This window comes from Sorex fumeus, unplaced genomic scaffold (genome assembly GCF_029834395.1).
Source record: "Sorex fumeus unplaced genomic scaffold, SorFum_2.1 ptg000037l, whole genome shotgun sequence".
Taxonomy (NCBI): Eukaryota; Metazoa; Chordata; class Mammalia; order Eulipotyphla; family Soricidae; genus Sorex; species Sorex fumeus.
The window spans coordinates 28127235-28140225 of NW_026606094.1; the positions used below are offsets into that span (position 1 = coordinate 28127235).

At 34.8% G+C, this 12991-nt stretch overlaps 1 protein-coding gene across 1 annotated transcript in view; it reads left to right on the forward strand.

The window, feature by feature from the left end:
- Positions 1–12991, forward strand: part of RELN (reelin) — a 511483-nt gene that overhangs the window by 325969 nt on the left and 172523 nt on the right. The window contains exons 16-19 of the mRNA XM_056118569.1: positions 597–706; positions 4575–4641; positions 10074–10307; positions 10925–11086. Coding sequence (XP_055974544.1) covers positions 597–706; positions 4575–4641; positions 10074–10307; positions 10925–11086 — 573 coding nt within the window. The remainder of the gene's footprint in view (positions 1–596; positions 707–4574; positions 4642–10073; positions 10308–10924; positions 11087–12991) is intronic.

The window sequence follows — 12991 nt, forward strand, 5'->3', positions numbered from 1 at the left end:
AGTTGAACATGGGTTCAAATTCTGGTTCTTTTAGGAACTATCATTGTAATGATATTTTCTCTCTAACTTTTCCTTCCAAATAAATTAAAGACAATAATATATCTCTTGGGAACTGTTGAGAGAATTAAAAATTACTATGGAGAATCCTGACACTTTATTGAATAAGCTCTGGATAAATTGAAAAAATGACAGCCAAGGATATAAAATATTTTTTTTCCTATCCTCTCTTTAAATATACGTGGAACTAGAGAATTTTTAAAAATGGTAATGGGTGCTAATCAGTCTCTTTGCTTCAATGCTTAAAATATACCATGAAACCATACGTATTATGTTATAGCACTGATATAAAACTTTCTGAAAAGAATGTAAAAAAATAAAGTAAATACCACTTGCCATATTGAACAAACCAACAACTCTAGTAATGTACAAATGCTGTTTAAAATAAGTAACTAAGCTTCACAGGTAAATCGAAAAAAGTTTATTATCAAATTTTAATCCTATTTCAAGCATTCAGAGACCGGGGTACTAAAAACATGTAAAATAGATATTTTAAACTGAGCATAATTATGAAGCTGTTTGTGCTAAATTTCTTGCAGGTGGAACCGGATAACTATTCCCCTTCCCAATGCAGCACTAACCCGGGACACTAGAATCCGTTGGAGACAAACAGGACCAATTCTTGGAAACATGTGGGCAATTGATAATGGTTAGTTTATGTCTGTCATAATCACATGCCATTGATGCAGAGTCTTCCTGTCCTTTTGTTCATCAGCACAGACTTAATCACATTCCTAAGTCATGGTCTTGCAATTCATTAAACGCCCTTTTTTCCCTTTCTCCTTTGCATTCCATTAGAAACCAGGGATGCACAATCATAAAAAAAAAAGGCAGCGGAGTCAGCAATATTAGATGCTAGAATGTTTCGACATACATAATTTTAAAATGCAGAAAGCTCTGAAACTCAAATTCACAGTTGATGACAAGGGCTATCCTAACATTTTCTTTGAATATCTCATACAAAATTAACATAAATACTTACCATATTGCATGTATTAAAATAAGACTCATTCTTCTCTTAGTGACTACTGCAACATCTGGAATACTTATCTTTTAGATGCAGACACCACACATAAAAAGCATCATCTCTAAAATGCTAGTGAGATTTTTACCTCCTTTTCAGTAAGCAGTATAAGGAGAAAATTTGTATATATATATAAATATTCTGTTAACTTTAGTTTTAAGGGATTCGATAATTTTCACATAACTTTAAAATCAGTATTGCCTATGACAAATTCACATGAAAGAGGGTATTTAAACTGTTCTGGTATATGGCTGTAAATTTATTTTACTTGTTCTAACAAGTCAACTCTGTTTTCTTAATGAGTCAATGACAAGCATATTCATTAGAGTAGATTTCCTGTTTTCAAAGAACATAAAATTGACTAAAGAGTTATATACAGAATATAAAGGGAAAGTAGAGAAAATGTAAGTACCTACTGACCTGTGGTCAATTTTATTAAATAGAAAGAGCCTCACCATTATCTGATGTTTATTTTCCATAAGTCAATAATATTTTTGCTACTTATGAATAACTTGGAAATTAAGACAATTAGATTCATAAAACTCATAAATAACTTAAGGCAAGATAATTGACTGATGAGCAAATATTAATTCTTTAATCACTGTTCATCTACAGATAACAATTAAAGGTCCAGACTTCAAAGGCCACATGAATTGGGTGGACATTAAAGAAGTACAGAACATTTATACACACATCTGAAAATGAATTATTTTAAATGGAGTTAAATGTAGATTATTCTGCTTAGTATTTAGTTGACATGCCATGTTAATTAGCTCTAGAGAATAATGTGTAATTCTAGAGAATAATGTGTGAGATATGAATGACTTTTTCCTACTGTCATACTTTTCACCATCCTCTAATAAGGCAAAGGTAAAGACCCTCCCGTTGTTCATCGATTTGCTCGAGCAGGCCCAGTAACGTCTCCATTGGAGATTTTGTTGTTGCTGTGTTTGGCATATCGAATACATCACGGGGAGCTTGCCAGGCTCTGCCGTATTTTTTTATCCATCCTCTAATAAACATATTATTTTTTAATCATGAAGCAAGTTGAAAATAAATTACAACTTAAGCAAATAAGTAAATTAAGAATGCAGTGAAACATATATAAGCCTATGCAAAGACTTTTAATAAAAGTTATCACAACTTTATTCTAAGTCAGAAAGTACATACTACCCATCTCGAGTACCCACCGTAATGCTTTGTATAAAATGTTACAGGACATAAAACTATAAGGAATTAGCAAAGAGAGACATATTTATTGTGAATTTCAAAACTTGGATAAATTGTGCTTAAATTCTGTTATTCTTTATTTGAGTTGTTCACAAAAACAGGATCTGCTCTCTGACTTCTTCATAAAGCAAGATGTATACTCTGTCCAAATAGAAATGTAGACCAGTTTCCCCAAGAAAATACCCATCAAATCTTTCCCACTTCACTGTGGAAGTCCAAGATCATGTCACAGAAAACAAATACAAAGGGAAGAAAAAGTCAAGATCCTAATTCTTTTAGATATATACTTCCTTAAAATGGTAGTTAGTCCTGCTAATTAAGAGAAGGTATTTTTGCAAATTACCTTGAAATTGTCATAGAAATCCCAGAACAAAGGGTTTTTTTAAATCATGTTTAGTTTTTTTCTACTTGATTACATTATGGTAATGATAATAAGAAAGAAAGCTGAATTTTTCTTTCTACACTCTTAGAAACAAGGAGCCTGTAAAGTTATTCATACTTCAAGTCTTAATAGCTCCACTGTTAGCAGGGAGGGATGACAAAATTCTTAATTTCAAGAGCCAGAAAGAGTGTGTAGGGCACTTACCTTGCATGTGGCCCACCCTGGCTCGATTCCCAGCACTGCATATGTCCCCTCGAACATTGCCAGATGTGATCCCTGAAAATCATAGGGTAAGGCCCCCAAACAAACACAAAGTCTTATTTGTAGATTTTTTTCATGTAAGCAAATCAATGAACAATGTGAGGACAGTGCTACAGTGCTACTTGGAATCCCCTGTTTCATTGGGTATTTTTGAAAAAGGTTTTTTGTTCGTTCGTTTGTTTGTTTGTTTGTTTTTGAACCATGGCATAATGTGTTATAAACTAATTACAGATTGACCTTGTACAATGCAGTAAACAACTTACACAGTTAAGAGGGAATCGTACTAAAACCATACAATCAAATATGCTGGGGAAACACTTCAGACTGTTTACCAGTAAAAGAATAAACAGTCCCTCTTCTGATTCCTCAGTCCTCAGTGGCTAGTAAGAGGCATCAGAGTAGATGGGCTTGAAGATGGTAAAGGATATCGGGCAGTATGTGGTAACGATCCTAATGGTATGCACCAGGCAACATGCTAAAGATTAAACATTTTCTCTTATTTTTTTTTCCTCTAAGGAATATTTACCTACTTTCAAAATTAGCGAGACAGAGACTTGGCTGGATAGATTGCTTACTCAAAAATTCCCCAAGTGAAACCAAAAATTTTCATTTACTGTTGTGACATTGAGAGGCCTAGAGCCAATACCTTTAAGCTCTCTACTTTCTATCTGATCCCTTCCTAAATCAGCAATTTCCGTAGCAAAAGTCATTGTAATGCCTGCTCTGCTCTTCACTTGAGTTACTGCAACAGTTAATTGACTCAGAGAATAAGTGCTTTAAGGAACACAGACCACACACACACAAAAATTGATTTTAAAATAAAATTAACTATTTAACATGATAATTAAACATAAAGAAAAGTTTTAATGAGTGGTAAATTTGTTCACACCTAAAATTGAATGCAGAAGGTTTTAACAAATATGTTGCTAATTATAGGTTTTGCCCCAATTTTACAGCATTTCATGCTATTGATTATAGTAATTATCAAAAAGTATGTATCATAAATTGAGATTGAGGATCTGAATACCATTTTATGATCAGCATTTTAACACTTCAAAGATTGGAATTTAGGCTTATACTATCATTATAATTCAAGATACCAGTTAGAAAAATATCTACAATTGTGAAAAAGCTGTACGCTCAACAACAGATTTTTCTCTCCCTATATAATGGAACAATAATTAATATTTATAAATCTGTTCCCCTAAAATAATGGAATAATAATTTTAAGTTATGTCTGTTTTGTATTTTATCAAAGTGGTCCTTTTATGAGTCCTTTATTTCCATCTAAAGGACCTAAACTTCATAGAAAGTTAAAAGTAGAAGCACTAATATATTACCTAAAATGAGTTTAGCTGAAGAGGCTTCATTAAGGATCCCAAACTATATTTTTATACCTTTTTTTTGAAATATAAAAATTTTAAAAGGAATATTTATGTAAGTTAAATAATTTGTAAGTAGGAGCTTAACCTGTCACCGAACACTCTCACCCTAGGTTCCTGCAGATATCTAACAGGCCAGATTCCATGGGCATTTTATAAAATTATTTCACCTTCTGGTGACATTTATGAATTTTTCAATTATATTACCATCTTTCACATGTTCTCTTTCATCCTGCAGTTTATATTGGTCCATCGTGTCTCAAATTCTGTTCTGGCAGAGGACAGTGTACCCGGCATGGTTGCAGGTAAGCATTTATACAATATATTTATATAAATTATACAATCATATTTATGCTTCTTCTGTTTGTCAAGTCCTTTATGTCTTGAAGCCATAGTAACTTTCATTTTACTTCCTTTTTAGGCTCTGGCAGCCTTTTTATATTTAAAAGTAAAATGACATTTAATACACTAGAGTACTTAAAGATGTTCAATAGGACTTATAATAAAAATTATTTTGCAATGGAAGTTGGTTAACTTTTTAGACTATACTATGAACAAACAGCATACCACATTTAAATTTGTGAACAAATTTAAATTCTTCCTAGCGTTAGAGTATTTTTTCTGTCTTCAGTTGCCATCTTCAGTCTACTGTTTCTCAATAAAATTGTACTAGTATTCAAAAGTCATATTTAAATTCTTGACAAACCTTGTAAGTGAATTCTAAAAATCAATAGAGGAAGCTATAGAGATAGTGCAATTAAGGTGCTTGCCTTGCATACTACCCACCCCAAATTCCCAGCACCATATATGATCCCCTGTGTTCTGCCCGGAGTGTGATGCTTGAACACAAAGCTAGGAGTAAGCTCAGAGCACCTCTGGGTAAGCCCCCCCCCCCCCCAGCCAAAACAAAGCCAGAACACCACACACACACACACACACACACAAACACACACACACGCAGAGGAGTGTCAAGGAGATAGCTTAGAGAGCTAGAGTGCATGCCTTTCACGCCAGAGGCCCTACATTCAACCCTGGAACCTGGTAGAACCTGAGCACCAGATCAGGGGCCTAAACACTGAACCATCAGGCCCATATTCATGGGCCACATATCATGGGAAATGCCTCAGCACCTCTGAGCACTACTGAGGAGACCCTCAAAAAATGCATAAATTCTTTAACACAAAAATACTTTGCATTCATTTTCAAAAGTATTTGGGCCTTTAAAATAATGTGAAAGCACTTTTCATAACTGTGACATTTTACCACAATAAAGCCAGTTGCATTAAGCAACTTCAAATGAGACAGAGACATAAGGACTGTCCAACCTTTGGGGTCTACTGAATAACCATGAGTGGGCTCACAGCCTGACCATTTATTCAATACAATGTGGTTTCTACACCCTAACTTTCAACAGGGGAGCCATTATTTAAGTTGGCAGACATTAAGCCAGTTAGTAAGCACATCAAAATTCAGTGGGCACATGAAGAACAGAGGCTGGGATATTTCACATAACCAATTAGCAGACTCCCTTAAAGTATTGAGTAGACTAGTGGCAATTCCCTATTCTATTTTTTGCCTTGTTGCTCTCCCGGATAATGGTTTCTGGTTACAGGTCCGTCAGATTGGGTACATGCTTGTACAATCAGACCTGGTACATGTTTGTACATTTTTTGCCTCATGCTCTGCAACCAACCTCCCTTGGACAGAGGGTGGAGGTACCAATCTAATTGATTTTATTGTAGTAAATTGCCACAGTAATACTAATATCTGGAACTATAAAATATCCTGTGAATTCCAGAAATTGAAACCTTTCAACAGCTGCCTTTTCAAAAATAGATCATCTGTCCAACTCTTCTTATTCACCAAATAAAGAGAATAATTAATTAGCCAATTAATGACTAACTCATAAAAATGTTTTGAACTTGATCATTTGAAAATTATATGTGTGAGGCAAGAACAGTTGATAGCATTGATATTAGTGTCAGGTTAAATTTTTTTATTTCAATTTTTTTCATTGAATCACCATAAGATACACAGTTACAAGATGTTCATGATTGGGTTTCAGTCATATAATTCCAGTTAACTTTTTTAAGAACCAGATGGACCTGGTTGTCACTACCTCTAACAGTGCTTGAGGGGTCTCGTGATGTCCCAGATCAAATTCAGGGTCTTGTGCATGATAAGCATGTGCTCTGCCATTTGAGCTGTCAGACTAACTTTTAGATTATTTTTCAATTAATTTTTTTAAAAAGGCACTCTGCACAGTGGAACTGTCTTATGAATTACGAAATGGCTTGAAGTTTCTAATATTTTAAAACTTAATATGCGTCTCTGCTTTTTAGTAAACCACCATCTCCTGCCTACAAACACTGTCTCATTAGTTACCAAGCTTCACCTGTTTTCCACTGGTTCTTATTTGAGTGACCAAATAATCCTCTTGTTGAGTGCTTGCCATGAGAATTTAACTGAAGGAGGTCAGGTATTTTGGTGATTCTTATCAGTGTCCCCAAAAAAGATTTTGATTTTCTTTTTAATTTTATAAGTACTTCTTTTCTGCTTTACTTTTGTAAAACTGGGTTAAATAGTGGTGCTACAGATTAGTAATAATTATTGATGATGACTAAACACTTGCTGTGTTCTAAGGTTTATTGAAAATAATTGAAGACAAATAATTCAAAATGACAGGTACTTTTACTGAAAATAGAAAGTGCTATTTTTAAAATGCCTCTTTATAATTGAAATAGTTATACTTTTGTGCAAGACGTTTCTTTTCATTTTCTGTGATTTTTTTTAAGGGAACCATCTGTCTTAGACATGATGGATGCAAACAAATATGACCGACAGTTTTATGCATTTGGATTTTGTTCTGTTTTTATACTACTCATTATCCTGAATCATCAAGGCCTTTTCCTCCTGTGGTTTTGCAGAAATAATTTTACTACTTGGAACTTTTAAAATTTTCCCTATTTCTAATAATATGTTATGCATTATTCAATGGTGTAATTTACTTGTGGTTAGAATTATTGCTTGGTCACTGATTTTCCAATAATATTTACTTTGACAAGTTCGAGCAGAACTGCACGGGAAAGGGGAAAGAAATTTACATTCAATGTTGCTTATTTCCTTTAAACATTCTTGGTTTGGGAACATTACAACTTTGTGCTTTTTTCCCCACCTCATTCTCTCCATTGTTACTGTCACTTGTTGCCTGGATTTCTTCCTCTCCAGCACCCTCATGTGCTGAAAAGGAAGTGAATAATCCCTGCACCCAGGTTTCAAACTGACAACTCACTAATCCTTTAAAGCACCCCCATTAGAGGTGTTAATGAGGAGGTGTCTAGGTGTCTTAATAGTAAGAGCTCCTGACTGCAGCCACCCCCAGCTGACATGCAGGGTGAAATAACACAACACTTCAGTGTGGGTAGATGAATCAGCATTTGTAATTTAGAGAGTCTTGTGTCATTTCTAAAAACACCAGTGTTTTTGTTGCAAGCAAAGTTCATGTTCTTTAAAATAGATAAATAGATGTTTGTAACTTTTGGAAACTGGTTCCAAAGTTATCATCTTTTAAATGATCATACTTCTCCCAGTCACATGTCCTAGAAGATACATTTAAGGGACATAGAGAAGCTTTTATTCTTTTTTTAAAATTTATTTTAATTTTAATGAGTCACCATGAGATGCAATTACAGACTTTAAACTTTCATGATTGCATTCCAGTCAAACAACGAAACTTTATTCTTAAATGTACTTCGGTAATAGAAACGTTTATTGGAAACACAGATTCCAATTTGTAGCCATGCTAAATCACGTTCAGTTTTGTATACGAAAATGCATTTGTCCCTTACATAATTGTTATCATTTTTGAAAATGTTGGGTTTCTCTCTGGCTCCATTCCTAATGCCAAGACAACCCTCAAACATCATCATAGGGTAGTTTTAGGATTCAACTGCTTTGATAATCTGATGAACACTATAAATCCTTTTCCCCAGGGCATCCAACATACATAAAATTAGACTTTGGACTCAAGACATTCATATATTACACGGACCCTCTGTGAGGCCAACAGAAACCCCAGATTCTGAACAGGTGTAGTTGTCTCCAGGGGCCAGAGAGCCTTCACAGGGCCAGTCAGGGTGCATGCTTTGTATGTCTAGGACCCCAGTTCAATCTCAAACATCACAGTGCCCCCATATCCCTCCCCACACACCCCCTCTAGATCATTAGGCTTGGGTCTGGAGACCTCTGAGCACCACTGAAGTGGCCCTGGAAGTAGCTCAAATAGCACTGTGCCCGTAGGCTTAAGCATCAAGTCTCTGCCCAAGTTGGCTGAGTACTGCAGGAGAAGTCCCTGGGTCCCGTCAGATAGATCCACTTGGGAAACTTCCCCCATCCCCAACCTTCTAAAAAAAAATCAGCTTTCTGAGTCATGCCCTTGGCATTTAGTACACTTGTTACTTAAAAGCTAGTTGCAGGGATTTAGCTTTGGGTTAGAGTGCACGCTTCTTGGGTTCCATCTCCAACAACACGCATATGATGAACTGAAAACTCCTTCACCCGAGCCCACAAGACACCAGTTTAGTCTTAATCATGGCTGTCATTGTGAATATGGTGAAAAAAAAGAAATAAAGACTGTTAAACTTGTTTCTGATGGGTAAACTAACTCCTTAAAATGTAAACATTTTTCGACATTCATGTATTGGGTGGCCTGTCTTGAGTTTCCTCACTGATGGAAGAGTCAGAGAGATGAATATACATTCTGATCAGATGATCATAAATGCAGCACATTCAAGCAGTAGCAGCAGACAGGTTGTTGTGTGTGATTGTCTTTTCTTTTCTTGAAGCATTGCTAATTTGGGATTCACCTGAGAGGCAATGAAGTTCTCCTAAGGGTATCTAACTAGGTCAAGGATTTTGGAATTCCCTGAATGCCAGTGTACATTTGAAGTAATTACGGATAAATGTATTTTCCAAATATTTCAAATAATTCCTGTTGTAAACATAGTATGTATTTTTGTATTTATTCTTACAGGAAATTTTAGATACCTTATAAGAAGTCATTTATTTATACAGTTGCTTTTACAAGTTTAGTGATTATCATGAATAAAATCATAGACATATGCTCCTCTAAACCCATCAGGAGTGAGCCCTGAGCACAGTGTCAGGAGTAACCTCAGAGCATTGCCAGGTGTGGTTCCAAAACAACAACAAAAAAATTTTTTAAAAATTGTTTTGGCGCCAAGAAATAGTACAGTGGGTAGGCCTTGTTTGATCTCAGGCACCCCCGAAGGTGCCCTGAGCCTTCCAGTAGCAATCCCAGAGCACAGAGCCATGAGAAATCCCTGGGCGTTCATTGCTGGTTGTGGTCTTCAAATCAAAAATAAAAAGAATAAAATCATATACATATGTCCTTTACTAAGATTTTTACTTAAAAATGTGCACAAAAGTAAGTAGATTTACAGATAAGTTGCTGGCATTTGTTAAAGGAAAGGGTTGAATTACTGTTTTCATCAGAATCTTTTTTATAGGAAGGTTGTGCAAAAACTGTATTTTTCAGTAATATTTACAGTTGGTCTTCCCTTATCAAGTCTTAAGATTCAGGCTTCTCCAAAGATGAACGAGCCTTGCTTGCCATTTGTCAGGTGTTTGCCTCTGGATTTCTTCTCCCTAACATACATTCAATAATCTCTGTAAGGACCAGAAATTTAAGATGTAATTTTATGGAAATCTCTTTCAGATGTGACCCTGGATTTTCTGGTCCAGCTTGTGAGATGGCATCTCAGACATTCCCAATGTTTATTTCTGAAAGCTTTGGCAGTTCCAGGCTCTCCTCTTACCATAATTTTTACTCTATCCGTGGTGCTGAAGTAAGCTTTGGCTGTGGTGTCTTGGCCAGTGGCAAAGCCCTGGTTTTCAACAAAGATGGGCGGCGTCAGCTAATTACATCTTTCCTTGACAGCTCTCAATCCAGGTGAGTTATATATAAACCAGAGCGATTAGTTTCTCTCTGTGTAGTTTCAATTTTTATTCCAGTCTGTAACAAGGGTAAGAAGGAGCCTACAATTTAGACAGGGTTAACATGACCTAGTTTTCAATAAATTTAAAAGCTCATGGATGGCACTAAGATACAAATAGCTCACTAGATTTTTAAAAATATGAAATGTTAGCATCCAAACTCTGTTTTTAAGCCAAGAGCTAATTAATTATTTATGTAGTTTTATTTATTTGACAGCTTGCAGGAACTGATTAGGTTTACCCTACATCTTCCCTTCACCCAGTGCCTAATAAATAATGCAATAAATGAATGATTGGCATTTTAAATATATGTACACAAGTACATTATACACAAATATGTGTAAACATAGTTGTATGGATAGGGAAATATTTATATGTAAAATATGTGCATTAACTTTATAAACATATTCACATATCTCATAATGAAATCATATATATTTTGGGATGGAGACTAGATGAAAACCTGCAGCTTTTGTGTAGTTCATGAAATTGGTTTGAAAATATTTTAAAGGCCAATAATAATATGATGTAAAATGTCTTGGCACACGTTAACCATAGTCAATTCATGTCTAGGTTTCTCCAGTTCACACTGCGGATAGGAAGCAAATCTGTTCTGAGCACATGCCGAGCCCCAGACCAGCCTGGTGAAGGAGTTTTATTGCACTACTCTTATGATAATGGGATAACTTGGAAACTGTTGGAACATTATTCATATCTCAACTATCACGAGCCCAGGTATGTTGGAAAGGATTGGGGAAAACGTAACAGTGATAATCTCCTTTCCAGAGACATTGTCATTCATATGGTATATCATTCCAGAAATGTTTCCATTGAGAGATGGTGAGGACAGAGAACTTGCATGAAAATGAGCAGGTCACATTTTTCTGAGTCATTGGTTTTAATTTCTGAAAATGTGAAGACTTTAATTCACATCTTTTAAAATGTGTATTAAGAGAAATACTGTAATACCTAACAGAGAAAAATGATTAGACTACTTATATTTAACTATAATATGAACTATTAGATCAAATTTTAAAATGGTACTAATTATAAGTTCTGTTGATAATATTCATTAGTAACATTATAATAAATTATGCTGCAACTACTCAAAATCTGGTAGCCAGTGTTTTTTACATATATTAAGTAATAGAACAACAAAATTTCTCTAGCGTGTATAGAGTACCAGACAAAAGTATTGTATGAGATAAAAATGATGCACGCATAACATAAGTTTAGCTAGTCTATTTTAAAATAGGCAGTTGAGATTGTTTACATTTTCCTTGAAGCTTGCTTACCCTTTAATTTTGGCATACATAGTAAGAATGATTACTGGTACAATTTTGGAAATGCCCGAAGAATTCTCTTCCCTCCTATTATAATTAATTTTCCCTCCATACATACATACTTCGAATTCTTTTAAAGTAGAAGAATAGCATGCAAAATTTTAAATACCATTAGAGGAGGTAGTTGTGACTTATGTTCAGAGAGAGCTAGCAGCATTCACCTACCTGGAAGAGCATATTAATTACGAGGAAATGTGAAAGATCACAAGGACTTTCGATTTATGAAATTAGCTCTGGCACCCTAATGGAAATTCAGAGCAATGGTAATAACTTTACAGAGCTTAAATTTGGGGGATAACTTCCTATATTCAGATATTTGCAGAGAGATGAGAACCTTTGCTTTACAAAAAACAAAGAAGCATATAACAGATACAATAAACAACTACCATGAGTGATAAATATTGTACTTTATAAAGTTGTAAGAATGTGCACCGTGTGTTGTGATGTGTTATGCAAACAAAATTTCCCTGTAAAGGTAAGTAGAATGCTAAATTCAGTTTGCTTATTCAGTGAAAATGCATAAACATTAAGGCAATGGTTCAGATTTTTCATAGTAAACATTAGAAGAAAATTAAATGAAAATCAAGGTAACAATTATGAAAATATGAAGGAAGTACCTTCACATTAATATACTCCAACACAATTTTCTTAACAAGGATAGACAACTCCAAACTTTGGCAATAAATCTGTATCATGAAATTTAATTAATCTTTGTCCATATGAAAAATAATTACACATTTAATGTGCTATTGCAAAGGTATTTTTAATCTTGCCTGCCATTTGACAGCAACATTTTTCTTCTAAGCAGAATCAAGGTATTTTTTAGCATTTAATATGTATATAGCTTGGACAATTAAGATCACAGTGGAGTTTTTTTAAGAATTGTTAAGACACAGCCACATTTGTGACCACACAACATCTCCAAACTGTAATACTGCATCCCAGTAGGAGCACACCCACTGAGATGAGAAAGTAACATAGAAACCAACTAGACCCAGTAAACAGAAACATTAAAACAGGAGGCTTAACTAGCACTAACAGCTTTGTAGATCCTCAGACAAGGACTTAATGACCCCATGGTGAGATATAAATATTTTTCACAAATTTTCTTCTACTGAAGTATTTTTTGATAATTCCATTAGTCGTTAAGTTGCAACAAGCAATATAAAATATATTATTTTGGGCCTGCTAAGAGGGCAATCTTGCAGAATAATTAGAAAATTAGGGACAATGGTAGAGGGAAAGTGACAGTTGTCGTGACATTGGTATTGGAATTTTGAATGTCTCTAACAAATGC